Source organism: Trachypithecus francoisi, unplaced genomic scaffold (assembly GCF_009764315.1).
Source record: "Trachypithecus francoisi isolate TF-2019V2 unplaced genomic scaffold, Tfra_2.0 Lachesis_group6, whole genome shotgun sequence".
Taxonomy (NCBI): Eukaryota; Metazoa; Chordata; class Mammalia; order Primates; family Cercopithecidae; genus Trachypithecus; species Trachypithecus francoisi.
Genome location: NW_022681471.1, coordinates 104,931,712 through 104,954,569, shown reverse-complemented (window position 1 = coordinate 104,954,569; position 22,858 = coordinate 104,931,712). Strand labels below are relative to the sequence as shown.

General features: G+C 38.5%; 1 protein-coding gene and 1 non-coding gene across 2 annotated transcripts in view; both read right to left on the bottom strand.

Moving 5' to 3' along the window:
• DMD (dystrophin) overlaps positions 1-22,858 on the bottom strand; it is a 2,224,438-nt gene that overhangs the window by 1,842,925 nt on the left and 358,655 nt on the right. The window contains 1 exon segment of the mRNA XM_033201414.1: positions 1,962-2,054. Coding sequence (XP_033057305.1) covers positions 1,962-2,054 — 93 coding nt within the window.
• On the bottom strand, positions 148-246 carry LOC117078691. Its single transcript, XR_004435119.1, has one exon. It is a non-coding gene; the product is annotated as a small nucleolar RNA U13 (small nucleolar RNA).

Genomic DNA, 22,858 nt, shown 5'->3' with positions numbered 1-22,858 from the left:
TGGCCAATCTCATGGATGTTTTGTTTGATACTTTTTTCTTTAGTGCTATTACTAATTAGGTTCATTTTGTATTAGCATCTATGTATGTATGTGCATAAATGAAAAGCATGTGGATTTTTAAATTTTGCCAAAATTATTTTTTCTTCATATCCGATGGGTAGTGTGCCAACATCCTAAGTTTAGAGGAAGGTGTATCTCAACTCTGAGTATAAACACCCAAATCATGCTTATGAATTACAAAAGGATCTGAAATTATCTTAAACATTATGTCTGTACGAAATGTGTTAACTCTGACAAAATTTCTTTGGGTGATACACGGGTTGACTCAGTCAGGAAAATGACCAGGGAGGATTGCAGCACAGGAGAAGTGATTACGCAGATATACCTGGACGTGAAGAGACAACAGACTCATACAGAGGGCCAGGACAGACTGAGTAAGCCATAATCTTTGAAAGATTTTTCGTGAACATTTGGAAGACACTGGGACTTCTGTATGCGGTAACTGAAAGTAGGACTGACTCCAGAATTCAGGAGAAACGATATACACAGAGACACACTGATTTATATAAATATATTACATATCCATATATATGTAAATTGTTCACATAGAAGATGAATTATACACAAATGTATCTCTAGTGAAATTAAGACTAAGTTTACACGATGACCTCAAATTTGCTCAAACAGTTGAGCTGTAAGGCAATAAATCTGATTTTTCCCCTTGACTGAAGTTATTATTTCAATATGTCATCAAGTTGTTCTTATATTAGTACAAGTTCAGACTTCTTGAAAATTTATCAGTTTTAATATTCATCACACACTTGAAAATAATAAATGATAGCATAAGGGATGTCTCTTCTCTATAGGACTTCAGGATTTAACTGAGGAGGGATGTCAGTCATACACTAAAAAAACAAGACAAAAATGGGCTTTCTGTGGAATTTGAGAGGGAAAAAAAATCAGCAAAAGTAATTTGGGAAAAGCTTTACTGAGGAGAAATCAAGGTTTCTGGGAGACTGTTTGGGTAGGCAGAAGTACAGAAAGAAATAGAGGCAAGTAAAACAATATAGGCAAAAACCCAGAGATACCTGACGGTATATACTGAGAAAAAAGTGGCTTAGCTTAAGAGTTCTAGGAAGCAGGTTAGGGGAGATGATAGCATTTTTGCTAATTGACTTTGAACGACAGCTTCAGTTTGTATAATATAACAAAATCTGTGTGTCTGTGCATGTGCTAGGGAGTTGTAATGAAGGGCAAAGATAAGAGATGAAGGCAATAATTTAGCAGAATTTGATAGGTAGAACACTTATTTATGACTGTAGACTGGGGACTTAAACTCTACTTTTTAGAATAGCAATCTAAGAAGATTATTTCAGTTAGGGGATTTCAATTTGAGTTCTTCTCCCCCTCCCCTCTCCCCCGTGTAAGATCTTGATCAGCATGAATTAATTGATCTGTAACTGTGTTTATCAATCATGTATCTTCACAGGAATTCTCTGAAGTTAGACAAGATAACAGTTCAGGAAGAAGTGATATTCTCATCACATATGCTGTCACGTACTACACCATAACGCCTGAACTTTATTATGATATCCCCACATTTATAAATACAGGTTCATTGTAAAGTAACTTCAAAATACACAAAAGTACAAAGATAATTTTTCAAGTCATTATGTATAAAAGCCTTAAGATATTTGGTAAGATAGATACCAAGTAGTAAAATTGAGTATTATCTATTAATATAAATTGTATTACTGAAATTTTTACCTTATTTTTCTGCAGGTGGTAGACTATGCCAAATGAAAATCCTACGAGGTTGCTTTACTAAAGGAATAGGTATTGCTAGTTCAATCAGCACTTAGTAAGTTAATTTTACTAGATCTCATATAACTATGTTTTCAGTTTCTGGTCTGAAATTCTACTAAGTTTAAAGTTAACTTTCTTAAAAATAAGTCACATACCAGTTTTTGCCCTGTCAGGCCTTCGAGGAGGTCTAGGAGGCGTCTCCCATCCTGTAGGTCACTGAAGAGGTTCTCTATATGCTGCTTCCCAAACTGAAATAAAAAAATATATATACTCAATGTAACAAAGCACACGTCCAATGATATTTTCACGATTCTGCCTTTTGAAAAGTAAAGCTATATTTAAGGATAACTAGTGTGTATAATTATCTACCAAAGATGATGGATGAAAAAAGGAAAGTTCAAATGACAAAAAAAATTTAAAAATTTGATCATAGATCAAGTTTGAATTATTTTGAATAGCAAGATAGGAGATTTATAGCCTAAGTGATCTAATTAATTCACTTAAATGAATATAGATTCTGTGAAGGAGAGAAAAAAATAGGAATGATCAGACAGTAAGGGAAAAGTAAATATGCAAAGCAGCAAAGACCACACAATCTACTTGGGTGGGTACATAAAGTTTAACCATTCTTGGAATATATAGTCAGAGGATTCGACATCCTCATCACTCAGAACATGCTTGCTGTGCATACACTTTTGGCATGCTGATTCAGAATGACCTATGCTCATACTGGATAACTCAAATTTTAGGAATATCAGGTTTAATTAGGTTTGAAACAAGCCTGTGAGAGCTTTTCATCGATTTTACTAAGTTCTTTGGCTCAGGAATTATACTAAGGAAAAATAGTCAATAAATAATGTTTAACAGTTTTGAAGTAAATACAAGAGACACTGTTAAGTGAGTGGATTTCACAACCATTGTGGTATTTCTGAGATTAGCAGTAACATACTCATCTTACATGAGACACTCAGAGGTTAAGTATGTGGCTGTTTGTCATGAAACTAGAATGGGGTAAAGCCAAAATTGTGTCTCAGATCTGTCTAATTCTGGGTTCTTGTTCTTTCAAATCTTATGTTGCCTTCCTTGTCCTTTTATAATCTACTATTTGATTGTCTTTCAAACATTTGTCATTACCATATTTCACCAAATCATTTTCTGGTTAAAACCCTACACAATCCCTTCATGAGATAATTCCCAGCTTTTTCATCACCTAAGTTATCTAGAAATCCCTTATTTAATCAGTCACAGACATATTGAGCATGCATAAACCTGAGCTAGGTACTGAATCATATGCTAGTACATCAGACATAGGCCCAGACCCTATAGAACTTCGAGTCCAGCAGAGAAAATATTCCTAAAAGGTACTATTACATAGAAGCATTAAAAAGGACTAAAGAACATGAACAGTGGGAACACTCAAGCCTTGGGAACAAGAAATACTTTCCAAAAAATGTCAGGTGATGGGTCTCACATTAGCCTTTGGGGACTGCGCTCTTTTCATGTACTTCTTGGATCACACATAAACTTTGAATTTCACACAAGTCAAGAAAATCCCTGGTTTCCAGGCAAAAGACATCCCTGAAACTTCCACGATTAAAGACATAGGATTATAGACTATTCCTACAACCAGGTAGCCATTTCAATGACAAGACCTGTCAATGCCTGGGTAATTCACAAAGACAACAATGATCCCTGCAGTCAGTCAACCAGTCCCTGTGTGCCCAAGCTTTGTGAATCCAGCCACATATATACTTACACAAAAATTAACTATGAGTTATTCTTTTGAAATTCTACTCAAATAGATCCATTTTAAAATTCCATGGGAAAAAGAACACAAAATCCTAACATACTAGAATTTTTAAAAAGTAGCTTTACTAGGAGGGAGAAAGAACAAGACGGTCCCAACAGAACCTTCCAGCAATCATCTTTCCCGCTACCGCTGCTACAGAAACACCAAATTGAACAGATATCCACACAAGCAAGCACCTACATAAGAACTAAAAAATAAAGTGAGCAATCACAGTACTTGATTTTAATATCATATCAAGGAAAGAGGCACTGAAGATGGTAGGAAAGAGTTACAAATTCCCACCACGACCCCTCCCCCCATCCCTTGGCAGAGGCCATGTCACATGTAGACCATCTGTGTGCTTGCAGGAGGGAGGACGCAGGATTGTGGGACATAGCACTGGAACCCAGTGCTGCCCTGTCACAGTGAGAAGCAACACAGGGCAGAGTTCATTAAGTGCTCGTGGAGGAAACATTTCAGACCAGCCCTATCCAGGGAGCTTATCACCCATCTCAGCAGTTAGAACCTGAGTTCCAGCTAGTCTCACCACTCTGAGCTCAAGCACTTTGGGATCCTAAATAAACTTTCCCGGCTACAAAAACTGCAATTCCTGGGCAAGTCTTGGTGCTGTGCCAGACTCAAAGTCAGGGGACTTGGTGGGCACACAACCTAGTAAGACACCAGTGCTGATACCACCCCATCCTCTAACCCCTGGCAGTGCAGCTGACAACTTTGACGCTGCTTCCTTCCACTTGAGAGGATAGGGACAGTAAAGAGGACATTGTCTTGTCACTTGGACACAAGCTCAAACACAGTAGAATGAGGCATCAGGGAGAGTCCTGAGACCCCCCATTCCAGGCCTGGGCTCGTGAGTGATATTCTTAAATACACCCTGGGCCAGAAAGGAACTTGCTACCTTCAAGGGAAGAATCCAGTCCTGATAGAATTCATCACCTTCTGACTAAAGGGGTCCTTGGGTCTGGAATAAACAGCAGCAGTAGCCAGGCAGTATTCACCAAGTCTTGGGTAAGACTCAGAGCCAAGCTATCTTTGGGTGTGGCCCAGTACATTCCCAAGTGTGGTTGCCGTGGGGATATACTCCTTGCGCTTTTGGAAAGGAAAGGCAATAGAGTGGACTTTGTCTTGCAGCTTGGGTACTAGCTCAACCACAATCAGGTACATCATCAAGCAAGCTCCTGGGGTCTCCGATTGCAGGCCTTGGCTCCTGGATGGCATATCTGGACTCACCTGGGGCCTGAGGAGAACCCACTGCACTAAAGGAAGAGACCCAGGCCTGGCAGCATTTACTACTAGTTAACTAAAAAGTTCTTGGACCTTGAGTGATTCCTCTGCTTATGAAAAGGGACAGGAAGAATGAGACAAACTTTGTATTGTGGCTTGAGTGCCAGCTCTGCCACAGTAGAATAGAGCACCAAATAGATTCATAAAGATACAACTTCAGGACTTGGCTCCTAGATGGCATTCCTGGACACGTCCTGGGCCTCAAGGGCACTTACTGCTCTGAAGGCAAGGACACAAGCCTTGCTGGATTTGCCACCTGTTGTCTAAAAAGTTCTTGGACACTGACTAAACACCATCATTAGGCAGTGGTTGCCTTGGGTGAGACCCAGTGCTATGCTGGCTTCAGGTTTGACACAGCACAGAAGCAATGGTGGTGGTAACAGGAGTGCTTATGTCATCTCTTCCCCCAGCTCCAAGCAGCTCAGCATGGAGACAGACTCCTGTGGAGGTGTGGAAGTTTGGGGAGAGGTAAGGGAAGAGAACAAGAGTAATCTAGAAAATTCTCTTGGATCTTATCCAAAACCACCAAGGTGGGACCTCTATTAGTCTACAAGAATTAAAAAACTACTTGGCTTAGGGTGCCCCCTAATACCGATATGGCTGTAATACCAAAAGACTTAGATTCAACACTCAATTCTCTTTCGATATTTAGAAAGCCTTCCCCAAGAAGGATGGGTTCAAATGAGCAGATCGTGAATACTATAGTAAATACACAACTCTTTATACACAGACTTGCCCATACACAGACAAACATCCACAAGTATCAAGACCATCCAGGAAAACATGATCTCACCAAGAGAACTAAAAAAAGGCACCAGTGACCAATTCTGGAGTGACAGATACATGACCTTCACAGACACAATTCAAAATAGCTGTTCTGAGGAAGCTCAACAAAATCCAAGGTAACACAAGAAATTCAGAATCCTGTCAGATAAATTTAATGAAGAGATTTAAATAATTTTTTGAAAATCAAGCAGAAATTCTGGCACTGAAAAAAATCGACATTGAAGAATGCATCCGAGTCTGAACAGCAGAATTAATCCAGCAGAAGAAAGGTTTAGTGAGCTTGAAGACAGGCTAATTGAAAGTACAGGAGGAGACAAAGAAAAAAATCAAGAAAGCAAGCATACCCACAAAATCTAGAAAGTAGCTTATAAAGTACAAATCTAAGTGTTATAGGCCTTAGATAGGAGGGAGAGAGATCAAGGTAGAAAGTTCATTCAAAGAGATAATAGAACTTTCCAAAGCTAAGACAAGGTATCAATATTCAAATACAAGAGGTTATAGAACACTCAAAGACGACTACATCAAGACATTTAATAATCAAACTCTTGAAAGTAAAGGATAAAGAAAGGATCCTAAAAGCAGCAAGAGAAAAGACACATTCCAAAAAGCTTCAAAACTAGTAACAGACTTCTCAGCAGAAAACTTACAGGCCAAGAGAGTGCCATGCCTTATTTAAAGTGCTGAAGGAAAATACCCTTTATCCTAGGATAGTACATCCAGTGAAAATATCCTTCCAACAAGAAAGATAAAAGACCTTCCAACACAGAAGCTGTAGGATTTCATCAACACCAGACCTGTTCTACAAGAAATGCTAGAGAATTTATCAACTGGAAAGAAGAGGACCTTAACCAGCCAGAAAAACCATCTGAAGGCACAAAACTAAGTACAGACAAACATAAAACTATTATAATACTGTAATTGTGGTGTATGAACTACTCACATCTTGAAGACAAAAAAAAAGGAGACTTTTAGTTCCTAAGCAAAAATAACCATAATAACTTTAAGACATAAACAGTATAATCAGATATAAAAGGAAACAATGAAAAGATTAAAAGAGATGAAGTATAGAGTTTTTAGTTTTCTCTTTGCTTTCTTGTTTATGCAACCAAGGTTGTCTGTTTGAAATAACGAGTTATAGTGTTTGTAAACCTCATGGTAGCCTCAAATAAGAAGATATACTTAGATACACAAAATGTAAAAAGCAAGAAATAAAAACATGCCACCAGAGAAACCTCTTCTTCACTTAAAAGGAAGACAGGATGGAAGGGAAAACTGCAAAACAACCAGAAAATAACAAAATGGTAGGGGGAGTAAGTTCTTATCAATAAAACAATGTAAATGAAATAAACTATCAAAAAGACAGGGACAGAATGGTTTAAAAACAACAACAAAAAAAACGCACACCAAGACTCAATCTGTTGCCTACAAGAAATATGCTTCACCTACAAAGTCACAGACTTAAAATTAAGGGATATAAAAAGATACTTCATATCAACAGCAGTAGCTATTCTTAGACAAAATACATTTCAAGACAAACTATAAAAAGACAAAGATCAACATATAATAAAGGAGTCAATTCAGCAATAATAATTGTAAATTGTATGTACCCAACACTGGAGCACCCAGATATATAAAGCAACATTATTAGACCTAAAGGGAGCTGGAAACCACAATACCCCACTTTCAGCCTTGGACATAATCAGGTAAAAAAAAAATAGTCAACTAGGACACATTGAACTTAATCTGTACTACAGACCAAATGTACCTAATAAATATTTACAGAAAAGTTCAACCAACAGCTGCAGAGTGTACCTTCTTCTCATCAACACATGAAGGATTCTCAAGGATGGGTCATATGTTAGACCACAAAACAAGTCTGAAATAAAGCATTTTATATCTGACCACAGTTGAATGAATTGAGAAATCAGTAATGAGCAATTCTGGAAACTATACAAAACACAAGGGAATTAATCTATATTCTCTTGAATGATCAGTAGGTCAGTTAAGACATTAATAAAGAAGTTATCAAATTTCTTGAAACCAAAATGGAAATATAACATACCAAAACTTACGGGATACAGATAAATCAGTACTAATAAAGTTTACAGCAATAAGCACCTATATCAAAAAAAGAGAAACAATACATCTGGAAGAACTAGAAAAGCAAAGCAAACCAAACTCAAAATTAGATTGAATCAAGAAATCCAAAACCTGAACAGACCAATTAAAAGTAATGAGATCAAAGATGTAAAAAGTCTCCCAGCAAAGAAAAGCCCGAGACCTGATGGCTTCACTGCTGAATTTTACCAAACATTTAAACATGTAATGTTCAAACTATGGTGAAAAAGAGGAGGAGGAAGTACTTCTAAACTCATTCTATGAGGCCAGTATTAGCCTGACACGAAAACCAGACAAAGACATCCAGAAAACAAAACTACAGGCTATTATCTCTGACAAATACTGATACAAAAATCCTCAATAAAATACTAGCAAACCAAATTCAACAAAACAGTAAAAAGGTCATTCATCATAACCAAGTGGTATTTATCCCAGGGATGCCAGGATGGTTCATCATACGCAAAAAATCAATGTGAAAGATCGTATCAACAGAATCAAGGACAAAAACATTATAGTTTCAATAGATGCTGAAAAAGCATTTGATAAAAGTTCAACATCCCTTCATGATAAAAACCCTCAAAACTGGGTATAGAAGCAGCATACCTTAACACAGTACAAGCCACATATGAGAAACCCACAGCTAATTTCATACTGAATGGGGAAAACCTACAAGACTTTTCTCTAAGATCTGTAACAAGGATGCCCACTTTTCACCACTGTTTAACACATTACTGGAAGTCCTAGCTAGATCAAAGAAAGGGCATGCTGATTGAAAACAAAGAATCAAATGATCCTTGTTTACAAAAGTAGGAATCCCATTACCTGATTTCAAATTATACTACAGAACTATACCAACCAAAAATGCATGCTCATGGCATAAAAACAGACACATAGACCAATGGAACAGAATAGAACCCAGAAACAACTCCACAGACCTAAAGTAAACTCACTTTTAACAAAGGTGCCAAGAACATACACTGAAGAAAAGACAATCTCTTCAATAAATGGTGCTGAGAAAACTGGACATGCAGAAGAATGAAATTATACCATTATCTCTTGCCATATACAAAAATATCAAATCTAAGTGGAGCAAAGACTTAAATCGAAGGCCTCAAACTATGAAACTACTACAAGAAATCATTGGGAGAAAATCTCCAAGACACTGGTCTAGGCAAATATTTCTTGAGCAGTACCCCAAAAGCACAAACAATCAAAGCAAACATGTACAAGTGGGACAGCAAGTTTAAAAGCTTCTACACAGCAAGGAATATAATCAACAAAGTGAAGACACAACACAGAGTGGGAGAGAATACTGGCCAACTACCCACCTGACAAGGAATAACCAAAATCTATAAGGGGCTCAGACAACTCCATTGAAAAAATATATAATAATCTGACTGAAAGATGGGCAAAATATTTAAATAGAGATTTCTCAAAAGATGACATACAAATGGCAAAAAGGAATATGAAAAGGTTGTCACTATCATTGATTAGATAAATGTAAATCAAAACTATAGAGATATCATCTCAACCCTGTTAAAATGGCTTATATCCAACAGACAGGCAACATCAATGCTGGTGAGGTTGTGTGGAAAAGGAAACCTTAGTACATCGTTGGTGGGGAGGTAAAGTAGTAAAACCACTGAAGAACTGTTTGAGGTTCCTCAAAAAACTAAAACCAGAACTACCATATAATCCAGCAATCCTACTGTTGGGTACATACCCCAAAGAAAGGAAATCAGTACGTCAAAGAAGTATCTGTACCCACGTTTATTGCAGCACTATTCACAATAGCCAAGATTTGGAAGCAACCCAAGTATCCGTTAACGAATGAAGAAAATGTGGTACATATACATAGTGAGGTACTACTCAGTCATAAAATAAATGAGATGTTGTCATTTGCAACAACATGGATGGAACTGGAATACAGTATATTAAGTGAAATAAGCCAGGCACACGAAAAAAAAAACTTTGCATGTGCTCACTCACACACAGTAACTAAAAATTAAAATAACTGAACTCATGGAGATGGAGAGTAGAATGATATTTACCCGAGTCTAGGATGGGTAGTTGGGGGCAGGAGAAGTGGGAATTGTTTAATGGGTACAAAAATCTAGTTAGAATGAGTAAGATCTATTATTTGGTAGTACAACAGGGCGATTTACAGTCAACCATTTACTCTATGTTTAAGAAATAGAAGTGGGCGGGGCGTGGTGGCTCTCGCCTGTAATCCCAGAACTTTGGGAGGTCAAGGCGGGCGGATCACGAGGTCAGGAGATCAAGACCAGCCTGGCTAACACGGTGAAACCCCATCTCAACTAAAAATACAAAAAACTAGCCGGGCGTGGCGGCAGGCACCTGTAGTCCCCGCTACTAGGGAGGCTGAGGCAGGAGAATGGCGTGAACCCGGGAGGAGGAGCTTGCAGTGAGCCGAGACCATGCCACTGCACTCCAACCCGGGCAACAGAGCGAGACTCCGTCTCAAAAGAAAAAAAAAAAAGAAAGAAATGCAAGTGGAATGTTTGTGGCACAAAGAAAGGATACATTCTTGAGGTGATAGATACTGCATTTACCCTGATATGTTTACACTTTGCATGCCTGTATCAATATATCTATTTGCCCCCTAAACATACCATGTATCCACAGAAGATTTAATCTAAAAAAGCAACTTTACTACACATAACATACACGTCAATCTTAAAACAGTGCCATTTTAATGAAACTTTAAGGAAAGCTCTCTAGTAATAAGAAAATAAATTTACACTTTCTAATGGTGCTGCCAAGAACTTCGTATCTAACCTGGAATAATTTCGCATTTTGGGTGTAATAATTTGTTTTTCATATTGAATGCAGGTATACAATGCCATTAAAATGATGTGTTTTTTCCTCCCTTGGCCAGGAGCAAAATTTTACAGATTTATCTGAGCAAAGCATGACTTTTAAACTTATCAAAAAATAATCTTACGCACTGCAATGTGTCCACTGTTGAAGAAAATATAGTTAACTGACAGAGATACTTGTTTTTATGAAAAAAAAAAAAAAAAAAAAAAAACATCCAGGTAGAAAGATGAAGTCTGTCAGACCAAGTAGTATGTGCGTGATAAAATACTGTTTATTCAAAAAGAGGAGCAGAGACTGGGAAAGGTGAGGGAAGTCTTGGAGTACAGAATAAAACGTGAACCCCAAAGGCCATAAGGATCATATAGTATCCAAGACACAAGGACTGTGTTTGGGTTTGGAGACAAAGGCTAGGCAAAGGTCAAAAAGGCAGACAATCTTGCTTTGTTGGTCAAACTTAAATACACAGACCAAGGTCTTTTTTAAGTCTTCTTTTAAAACTGGAGTTAACCAAAATGTAGAGGGAGTAAGGGATTGTAGGTCAGGCAGGAGCTCCCATGTGCTCCTAGCTGGGACACCTAGAGAGAGGAAGCAGTGAAATAAGGAAACAGTTCCTGCTATATTATTTTCAAAACTCAGAGTCAATGATATATTAAAGTATGACCACTGAAATCCAATTTCTATTAGTCATATTCACCATATTCTCTAACGGAGTGCTTCTCAGAATGTTCTACCAGAGCATCCTTCCAGGAAATGAAATTGATAGAATTTACCCTGGAGTCTGGCAGTATAAATTACACAGTGCCTGTAGGTTAAAAATTTCTTTGAAAGCATATACTTTATGCTAAAAATTCCTAGAGATTTTGCCTTCTCTTCATATATGCTTGTTTTAATGTAAAACTATTATTTTTGAGATGGAATCTCACTCTGTTGCCAGGTTGGAGTGCAGTGGCGCGATCTTGGCTCACTGCAACCTCCACCTCCTGGCTTCAAGTGATTCTCCTGCCTCAGCCTCCCAAGTAGCTGGGACTACAGGCGTGTGCCACCACGCCCAGCTCAGTTTTGTATTTTTAGTAGAGAGGGGTTTCACTATGTTGGCCAGACTGGTCTCCATCTCTTGACCTTGTGATCTGCCTGCCTCAGCCTCCCAAATTGCTGGGATTACAGGCATGAGCCATCACACCTGGACTTACGTAAAAGCAATTTTAAGCATTTTTGCGTAAAAATCCCCCCACTCCTGTCTAAAGTGTTTTTTTTTTTTTTTTTTTTTTTAGTTAAATGTGCTACATTTAGCCTGTAACTTTACAGACCTTTCAGCACTCAGTTTTATTCTCCCTGTAGTATGAACACCCCAGGTAAAGTCAAATATACTATTTCTCCTGGATGCTTCTAATTTTCCTGGATGCAACTTACTCTATAGAATTATAGATACCATAGCAAAAGTAACCCAAGTTTCAAGAAGCAGAAATAGCTAACTTCTGAACTCAGGTCTCTGACTCACTCAACTAGCTGTGTTATCTTGGGCAAGAATTGACTTAGCCTTTCTGAGGCACAATTTATTCACTATTAGAATGGGGATCAAATTATTACTCAAGAGTGCTCCTGTGAGGTTTAACTGCAACACATAGGAATGTTATACAGATTTGGCAAATTGTATGCACTCAATAAATATAGAATGATTTTTATGTTTCATTGTCACTATTTGTCTACATCTCTTTGACCAAATTCTAGGTGTAAGAATGTTTAATTCGGCCAGGTGCAGTGGCTTACACCTGTAATCCTAACACTTTGAGAGGCTGAGGTGGGTGGATCACTTGAGGTCAGGAGTTTGAGACCAGCCTGGCCAACATGGTGAAACCAAGCCTCTACTAAAACTACAAGAATTAGCCGGGAGTGGTGGCACATGCCTGTGATCCCAATTACTTAAGAGGCTGAGGCAGGGGAATCGCTAGAACCCAGGAGGTGGAGGTTGCAGTGAGCAGAGATCATGCCACCGCACTCTAGCCTGGGTGACGGAGCAAGATCTCACACACACAAAAAAGTTACAAATCTTTTTAATATAAAAATATTATATCTATTAGAAAGTGTAGAGTGCAAGTAAAATGTTTATTAGTTTGGCATCCCTGTGAGAGTGCAAGTCAATAGGGGAAGGCATTATTCCCTATCCAGTTACTAAAACTGCTAAAAATGCAGGTGGTACAGGGGATGTACTTAGAAACTTGCTTTTTCCTGCCTTTTCTTGTTCTTTTGACTATTTTTAAGTCTTCTTTTGTTCTCCCCTTTCATCTTCAACATGCACCATGTCTTTGTTGCAGGTGGCATTTTATACCATAAGAACATTATTTTTTCTTTAAAATTCAACCTTTAATGGCTTCCTTTTCAAGTGTATGAGAACTATTTTGTGAAACACAGAAAACATGAAATCCTCCTTGGGCCAGGAGGCCCTGTGGCTCTGTCTTCAGTTCATTTTATGATTAAGATTTTCTTTATCAAGTGAACTTAGTGGATGTCTGATATTCCTCAGTTTAATGTATCCGCTTACCTTTGATAACCCAAACCACAAGATGAAAGGACCTAAAAATGAGACAATCCTTCCACATCGTTGTTAGTATGAAATCAAGAAATATGGAAGCACAGTGTTCAAAAAGAAACACAGATAGGTAGGTTGGTAAGTGGCATAAGCAAAGTGAAATGAATCAAAGTTAAAAACTTGAGAAAGGAAGCGGAATGCATTTGTGAAGGTGTTTAAGTGGTTTCTGATTCTTCAGCGTTGTATTGGTCTTTTAACCTGAAAATCCAAAGGGATCAATACGTTTCAGTAGAAAGTAAAGAACATAGGGATAACTTAGCATGGCCTTCTGGTTACAAAAAGGTCAAGCCATTGACATATCTGTCACTAAGAAAGTCAAGATACTTCGGCAATTACAAATCCCTAGACATCGGAAACACCAAAAATATCGCAAATACCACAAAGAATTGCAAAACTGGGGATTCAAAACTTACTGAAGAACGCTGCTGACCAGCTCCCAGAAAAATAAGGCAACCCATTGTCATATAAATAAGAAGCTTTCAGAGTCGACTTTTTTGTTTTCTTAAATATGGGTTGGCAAAACTATTGTATAATAAAGCAGTATATTTTGTTGTGGAATAATATACATAGAGGAAAGTACACGTCTTAAGTATACAGCTCAATGAATCGTCACAAACCGAACACATTCATGTTACCAGCATCGAGATTTAAGAAACAGAATATGATTGACACCCTAGGAGCTTCCTCACACCCTCTATGTAGAAGCCCCCTCAAGAATGGCCACTATGACGACTTGTGGCATCATAGGTTAGATTTCTCTTGAAAGGAATCGCCTAAAAACAGAAAAATGCTGGCTTTGTATTTCAAATTACAATACAAGTGACTGAAATACATTAGATTTACGCAGAGGTAATTTAGAAAAAAAGTCACTGATTAAATATGCTTTGGAAAACACAGGGGAGTGGTATGATGCCATGAATAAGAATGTTGACTGTACACCCACAATGCCTTGGGTTCAGCTCCCAGCTCTGCAGTGTGATCTTGGGCAAATAACTTCTCTGTGCCTTATACTCTTTTCATCTCTAAAAAGAGAATGTCTTTACCTATGTTGTGGTGATATTGCAAAGATTTAAGTGAACTTAGTATGGCACTTTGTAAAATACATTCTGTGTTAGCTGTCGCACATTTATTCCAAATTTTCTAAACCAAATAATCCATATCTTCTTTAATTATCCTTGTAACGTTGGCCTCAAAGTAACAGAAGGGACCAACTTCAAAATATAAGGATTAAAAAGAGTTAATAAATTTAAGATGTCTGGTATGTTACCTAGCATAGAAAATGCTCGATATATATTAAATTACATTCCCTCCTGTTAAACGTTATCACCTGGAGGTGGAGAATGACACTCTCCTTTGCAATTTGTATGGCCATAGCAGGACTTTGGTAATTTGAGAAGAGTTTAATAAGAGACTGTTTATAAAAATGAGGGAAGGTGTAATGAAACCACTGGAACTAGTAATAGAGAAGCGTTATTACTCTTAGACTCATAAGAATGAAAAGGAGAGTGGTTTCTAGTTACTACGTAAAGAGAGAACTGAGAACATCATCTGACAGGAGCTTTGATGTTGGGTGATGGAATTCCTTTCCTCTCCGCCTCTTACTAAGGCTCTCTTTGGCCAAATCCAACTGGAAGCCAGAGGACAAAGGAGACTGCTGATATAGTCCACAGACATCAGCCTCCCAAGGAAGACAGAAGTGGAGAGTGGGGCCAAAGAAATAAGCTAAAGACATTCACCACCCTAGACATGGGAACAAATTTCCTTTGTGCCAAGGAAATCAATGCCAGAGATGTACATATCAGAAAATACATGAAGGCCTGAGTGTTCCTTCCCATGCCTCATATTTCTATCTCTGGTGATGTCATTGTCAGGAATCATATATATCACTGGAACACCATTGTCTTCTTTAATAGTGATCTCAAAATACTGGAATGTCGTGTGGACCTTAACTGATAAAATCAGTATGTATTCATTATTCCTTAGCATCAAATACTTTGAGAGACTTCTCTATACCAAAAAAGCACTAAAACCTAGCTACAAAGATAATCAAGAAAAAGCCAAGTTATTCCTTGCAGCTAGCAAGTGTGCAAGAGCAAAGTTACAAAATACAATAGTTTTTCTCTCTCCAGATATAAAATGTTATTTGGCATTTTATAAAGCATCTTAACTAGAACCCAATATGTATGTTACTCTATCAAGTACACTAGAAATGGTTCAAACAGATGTGCATTCGAATTTTAAATAGGAAGCCCCACCATAGTTAATGGAAATCAAGTCATTATCTGTAAGGGGGATGCTATGAACCCAAAAGTACGCTTAACCAAAAGTCAGTGTGATTCATTGTCTGATCAGGTCTACCTTTAACATGTTTTGTAATAAAACTAAGTTCTAAAGCTAGGTCTGAATTTTTTTTATCTTTAAGTTAGATAGGTGAGTACTAATTCATTTTACCAGGTATTCTAAAGCAAATATTAATAAAATTATGGTAAATGTTTTATATTTGTATATATTAAGGTAATTCACAAAGTTATTTTAAAATTTGTGGAATGATTACAATCCATGATTGTAGTAATTATCTTATACCAGCTTTAAATATTCCCTATAAAATTGAACATTCTGAAAGTTAAACCCAGTTATTTTTGTTTGTTTTTTGGTTTTTTTTTTTTTTTTTTTTTTTTTTGAGAGTCGCACTCTGTCACCTTGGCTGGTGTGTAGTGGCATGATCTCGGCTCACTGCAACCTTCACCTCCCGGGTTCAAGCGATTCTCCTACCTCAGCCTCCCCAACAGCTGGGATTACAGGCTACTGCCACCACGCTTGGCTAATTTTTTGTATTTTTAGTAGAGATGGGGTTTCGCCTTGTTAGCCAGGCTGGTCTCGATCTCCTTGATCTCGTGATCTGCCTGCTTCAGCCTCCCAAAGTGCTGGGATTACAGGCATGAGCCACCACACCCGGCCTAAATCCAGTTTTTCTATTGATTCACACAGATGCATGATTTATATTTGAAATAGCCAGTGATGGAAATAAAGGCTAATTACAATCTATCCCAATGGTTGCTTTTCTGACAGCAACAGTATGTTACAAGGTTGGCAAGATGAAGTACTTTGTTTCAAAGCATGCAAGTAACAATGATTCTTCAAAAAAGAAATATATAGGCCAGGTCCAGTGGCTCATGCCTGTAATCCCAGCACTTTGGGAGGCTGAGGAGGGCAGATCACTTGAGGCCAGGAGTTTGAGACCAGCCTGGCCAACATGGCGAAATTCCACCTTTACTAAAAATACAAAACTTAGCTGGGCATGGTGGCACACGCCTGAAGTCTCAGCTACCTGGGAGGCTGAGGTGGGAAGAGAATCTGGGAGGCAGAGGTTGCAGTGAGCCAAAATTTTTCCACTGCACTCCAGCCTGGGTGGCAGAGTGAGAATGTCTCAAAAAGATTGTGTATATATACTTGTGTATATATACACAATACACACATACCATGACATAGTGGAATGGCTCACTAGACAAACATCAACTATTAGTACTCAGTTCCAGGAAAATTGTAGAGTAGAAAAGTGGTATTCAGGCTTCAGATCTAGTAGAGGAAACATTATGGACAAAGGGCATCCAAAGATGACTTTAATTAATAAATGTAAAACATATTTATTAACATTCTTGTAATTTCTCAATTACCCTACAGTGCAGTTGTGTATGGACAATATAGGTGATGAGACATAGCTTCTTCCTAATTATTCCCATCCTCTACCTACTTGGAAGTCGTCCTTGGTTTATTCCTTCTTTCGTCTTCCATGCCTGTAAGGGTCTGTTCTACAGGAAGTTCCAAATCAAAGAAATTGACAACACATAAAAGACAAAAGTCACATAGGATAAAATATTTAAAGGAGAGCTTCTGTCACTGCCATACTTTGTTTCCTTTCAGTAGGTCCAACTTAATGCAATTTCCAATTCTGAAGTCAATATTGTCAAATATTAATATTTTATATGACTCTACCTCATATCAGAAAGATGCAAGTTATACACATTGACTGGTTACTTTATGCCCACCCTAGTTCTGTGTACTTCTTGTGAGTGTTTTAATGTTCACAATAATCATCCCCCCCATTTTACAGCTAACGAAACTGAGACACAGAATATAAGTAACTTGACTAAGGTCATACAAAGCAAGTAAATGCTAGATACTAATTTAGACTTAGGCAGTTTATCTACAGATCTCTAGACCATTCTTTACTTTGTAACGGCTGTTTAAGCTGGGCTTCTTTGACTATAACATTCAGGGTAAGGGTTAGATGAGTTTTACTTGTGCCTTTTTGTAATATTTTCTCTAGAGATAGTTGATCTTTTCTTTCTTCTATAGTTTCCAATAGGTCAGATACAGTTATATAGCCTGCCAATGAAATTGCTAAGTGTAAGTCCCATTTGTAATGGAAGGATAATAACACAGTGATAATTCTACAAAATTCTTCAAAGTCCCGAATTCCTATTGTTGTATCATTTGACATTGGGGGTTTCATTAACTCCTCAGGACTCCAGTGTGCTCAGCAGACTCAATTACTAAATACTATTTTAGAGCCCCAGGTAAGTTGCTCGAATGTATAATTCACCCTAATATTTTTGAAAAATGTGGCTTTTTGTATTAACTAAGAAATATCATTCAACAACAACTTAAGGCTATATAAATCAAAGAAATATAATCCTTGAAGTTGATGAGGATTAAATGAGGTAGTAATAAACAGAAGAAAAAGTTTAACTAGGGCATTTAGTGCTGCCATTTCTTGAGATCCACTCAAACGTGTCAGTTACTTACTTGAAAGTCTTCCATGTGAGATTCTGTGTAGTTGTAAGTTAAAGAATATAGTATCTGGAAGCAAATAGGCATTGATTACAGTTCTGTAATTTAAATTTCACCAGTTGTGTGAACACTGACAAATTACATAGCACTTGGCTTGTTTTTCTTATGTGTCAGACGAGGGGGATAGTCATTCAACTAAATTTAACTAGTAGGCATCATAGTGTCCTAAGAAAAATGGGAAGATAAGAGATAAAAACATATTGCCACTGTTTTCACAGCTTTTGTCATAGCCTAGGAAGGAGGTACGCATTTAAGCAAATGTAATTATAGCATGGTGTTATAATCCTATTAATAGTGACTTTTTGTTCTAAGTATGGTACTGGCACAAATAAAAGATATCTTCACTGGAGAGAATACCAGTGAAAATCCCTGAATAGAATATACAAGGTTGAACAGGTTATCAACAGGTAGAAGTGGAAAAGGAAGAGAAAGTCAAGCAGAGGAAACTTCAGATGCTAAGGATCAAATAAAATAGACACACTGTTCAAAGAACTATAAGCCACTTCCTGGAACATAAGACAAGTGGATGGATGGAAGATGAGACTAGAGAGGTACAAGACATCCCATCCAAGTGTACTGACTTGATTAACCACCCAAAGCTGCTTAGGCAAATGTCCGCTTGTCTTTTGTTTTCACCCTTTCAAACATATCTAATTTTGAGAAGCTCTTACCATGTTTTGCATTTTTTAATTCATACTTTGACATTTTAACATAGTATTGCTTAGGAAAGACTAATATTGGCACTGTTTATCAATTATTTGCATGGGAAAATATTTGGCAAGGAAGCCATACTATCCAAGAGCAACTGCTCTAAATGGTAACTACAACATTGGGCCTAGTATTTCATCCTTTCCTGAATCCATACCCTTTGCAATGTAGCATTGCTGCTCTTCTCATGAAAAGTTGGTATCTATTTCCCTGCTTCTTAAATCTGGGTTGGCATTTGACTCATTTTCTTCAATAGAGTGCAGTTGAAATGCTGGCATTTCCTCTTCCAAATGTAGGCCTCAAAAGAGCTTGAACGCTTTCACTCTCTTGTTCATGCCTCTACATTTACCGTAACAGCACACCAGAGCTAGACTGCAGGAGGATGAGACAAGTGGAACAGAGTCAAGTTGCTCCAGTTGTCCCAGATGAGGTTATCCCAGACTAGCAGACAGCCAGACATTTTGCAGAGCTGAGCTGAGATCAGCAAGGCCTCCTAGCCAACCCCCAGCTAACTACAATCACCCTAGCAGTAAGCTGAAGAACTTCCTGGCTAACATATAGTATTTGAAATAATATGTTGGTTGTTTTAACCTACTGAGTTTCAAGGTGGCTTATTACACAGCAATAAGCTAATATGTGTCCATATATATATGAATATTTGTTTCTCAACAGGAGAAAGATGTCTGAAAAATTAAGCCACATATAAAGATGTTTATAAAATTTTTAAAAGAGCCCTAGGAATTTTTGCGAGAAATCTCAAGCTAGAAATTATTTTACTGCTGAAATTGAATATGGGCAAAAGTCAGTTTCTAGAGAGCTGACTCAAGTGCTATAGAAAAGAGCATAGTCATTATATTCTATACAGTTCCTCTAACGCAGTCTTGCAAAAAAGAATTAATGAAGCTGTAGTTTTGTCAGCTTCATAGAATTTTTTTTAAATACAGTGTCAACCTTAGTATTATATATATATTATATATACATATCTATTATATATACATACACACACACACACACTTACACACACTTTTTTGGACAGAGTTTTGCTCTTTCACCCAGGCTGGAGTGCAGTGGTGTGATCTCAGCTCACTGCAACCCCTGTCTCCCAGTTTCAAGTGATTCTCCTGCCTCAGCCTCCTGAGTAGCTGTGATTATAGGTGCATGCCACCATGCCCAACTACTTTTTGTATTTTTCAGTAGAGACAGGGTTTCACCACATTGGCCAAGGCTGGTCTCAAACTCCTGACCTCGTGAACCGCCTGCCTCAGCCTCCCAAAGTGCTAGGATTATAGGCCTGAGCCACTGTACCCGGACAACCTTCAAATATTTCTAAAGCTACCTTTAGTAAGACTCAGTGTTTAACTCTTCTGTTGTAGCTATTATATTATAAATGCAACTAAGGTTGTATTTCTTGCCCAATATGTTCAATTTGACATTCACTTGGAGAATTAAAAAAAAAAAGTGGACTTTTTCTCCCATTTGCTAGATTTTTACTGTCACTTTAGATAAAAATGTGTGTTTATCTTGTTTTCTTCATTATAAGCTATAATTTCCAGTGGTTTATTCAGACATTTCCAAAACAAAAATAGTAAATCAAAAATAGTTCCCTGTGAACTAAAACTGTCACCTTTAGTTAGTGTTTCTAGAAAAATGCATTTTAAAATAAATTAAGTTGAATAACAGCCAAAGGAAAGTAGTTAGGGTTGACAATTTTCTTACAAAGCTCAAAGAAAAAATTTAAAATTGCCCTATTACAAAATCTTAATAGGCAGAAAAATCAGTTACAACTACTTAAATAGAAGTTTTTACCAAGTGCTGTTATTACATGACTTAAATATAAAAGGTACCTAAATTCAGTGATTCATCTTTATCAGCAAACATTTGCTAAATGTCAACAATCCTGTACAAATAATTTCAAGGATAGCAACTTTCTAAAATATTGAACCAAAAGGAAATTGAAATTATCTTGGTTTAAAATATCATTATCAGGCTGAAAAGTGGAAACTATCAAACAGTTACCAACTTTTTAAAAGATCGGTGCTCACTCACCTGACTGAATTACCTACCTCCTTGAACCTTAAATTTAGATATGGCTCAGTCCACATTATCCTTCTATTGAGTTTAGACTATAATATCCAATACGGGAATTTAAGCAAAAACTTTAAGTTGCATTAAAAATGGAAATATATAGGGAGAGGCCAAGATGGCCAACTAGAAACAGCTGCAGTCAGAGGCTCCCACTGAGAAGAACCAAAACGGTGAGTGAATTCTGCACCAGCAACAGAGGTCTCCAGGTTCTCTCACTGGGACTGACTAGGCAGTTGGCATGAGAGAGCAAGGAAAAGTAGGGTGGTGCCGTGGCCCACCTGGGAGCCAAACGCGACAAGGGGAGCTCCCACTCCCAGCAGAGGGAAGTGGTGAGTGAGTGTGCTACCCTGCCTGGGAAATCGTACTTTTCCCACAAATCTGTGCAACCCGCGGATCAGGAGACCCCGCTTGTGAGCCCATGCCAACAGGGCCTTGGGTCCCAAGCACAGCCGTGCAGATTCTCGGAGGCCACTTGGCTGGAGACTCCCTAAGACTGCTGAGTTTCCGGGGGCGGAGCGGCCATCATCACTGTTGCTGCCTGTTACATCAAATGACTGAGCTCTCTCGGGGAGGGGTGGCAGCAATCACTGTAGCTGCCTGCCACCTAAGAGAACTGAGCTGCCGTGGAGAGGGGCAGCAGCCATCATAGTGGCTACCGGCTTCCTAAGAGGACTGAGCTCCTGTGGGGAGGGGCAGCAGCCATCACTGCAGCTCCAGTCCACCATTTTTCCCTGAAGGTTTGGGGGAGACTGGACAGTTTGAATCCAGGAGGAATTCCCTGCAGTGCAGCACACCAGCTATGGCAAATCATGGCCAGACTGCCTCATTAGGCCAGACTCTGACCCATCCCTCCTCACTGGGCAGGGCCTCCTTGCAGGAATTCCAGCAACTCCAGCCAGGGGTTTAGGAAAAGAACTCCAGTTCCCCTGTACCTGAGCCCCTAGCGGGAGAGGTGGCCATGGTCTCCGCAGATCAGCAGACTTAGTCTTTCCCCCTGCTGGCTCTAAAGAATCCGGGAAGCCCAGACAAGTGGGATTCCCCCAGGACAGCAAACCTCCTCCACCAAGGGGCAGCCAGAGTGCTTCCTTAAGTGGGTCCCGGATCCCATGCACCCTAACTGGATGAGATCCCCCCAACAGGGGTCACCAGACACCTTTTACAGGAAGGTTCCTGCTGGCATCTGGTCAGTGACCCTCACGGACAGAGATACCAGAGGAAGGAACAGGCAGCCATCTTTGCTGTTCTGCAGCCTCCTTAGGTGACATTTCCAAGTACAGAAGGGACCCAGGTGAATGGGGTCTGGAACGAACCTCCAACAAACTGCAGCAGCCCTACAGAAGAGGGAACTGTTAAAAAAGCAAACAGAAAGCAACAACAGCATCAACAAAAAAATCCCAATTAAAACCTCATCCAAAGGTTAACAGCCTCCAAGGTTGCAACTAGACAAACTCATGAAGATGAGAAAGAATCAAAAAACAAAAACGCCCAAAACTCAAAAAGCCAGAGTGCCTCTTCTCCTCCAAGTGATTGCAATACCTCTCCAGCAAGGGCACAGAAGTAGGCAGAGTCTGAGACCGATGAATTTACAGAAGTAGGCTTCAGAAGGTGGGTAATAATGAACTCTGCTGAGCTAAAGGAGCATAGTCTAACTCAATGCAAAGAAGTTAAGAGCCATGATAAAATATTACAGGAGCTGTTAACCAGAATAATCAGTCTAGAGAGTAACAAATGACCCAAGGGAGCTGAAAAACACAAGAACTTCACAATGCTACTGCAATTATCAATAACCAAATAGAGCAAGCAGAAGAAAATTTCAGAGCTTGAAGACTATCTTGCTGAAATATCACAAGCAGACAAGATTAGAGAAGAATGCAAAGGAACGAATAGATGCAGAAAAGTCTTGATAAAATTCAACATCCTTTCATGTTAAAAACCTTCAATAGATTAGGTATTGATGGAACATGTCTCTAAGAGCCATTTATGAC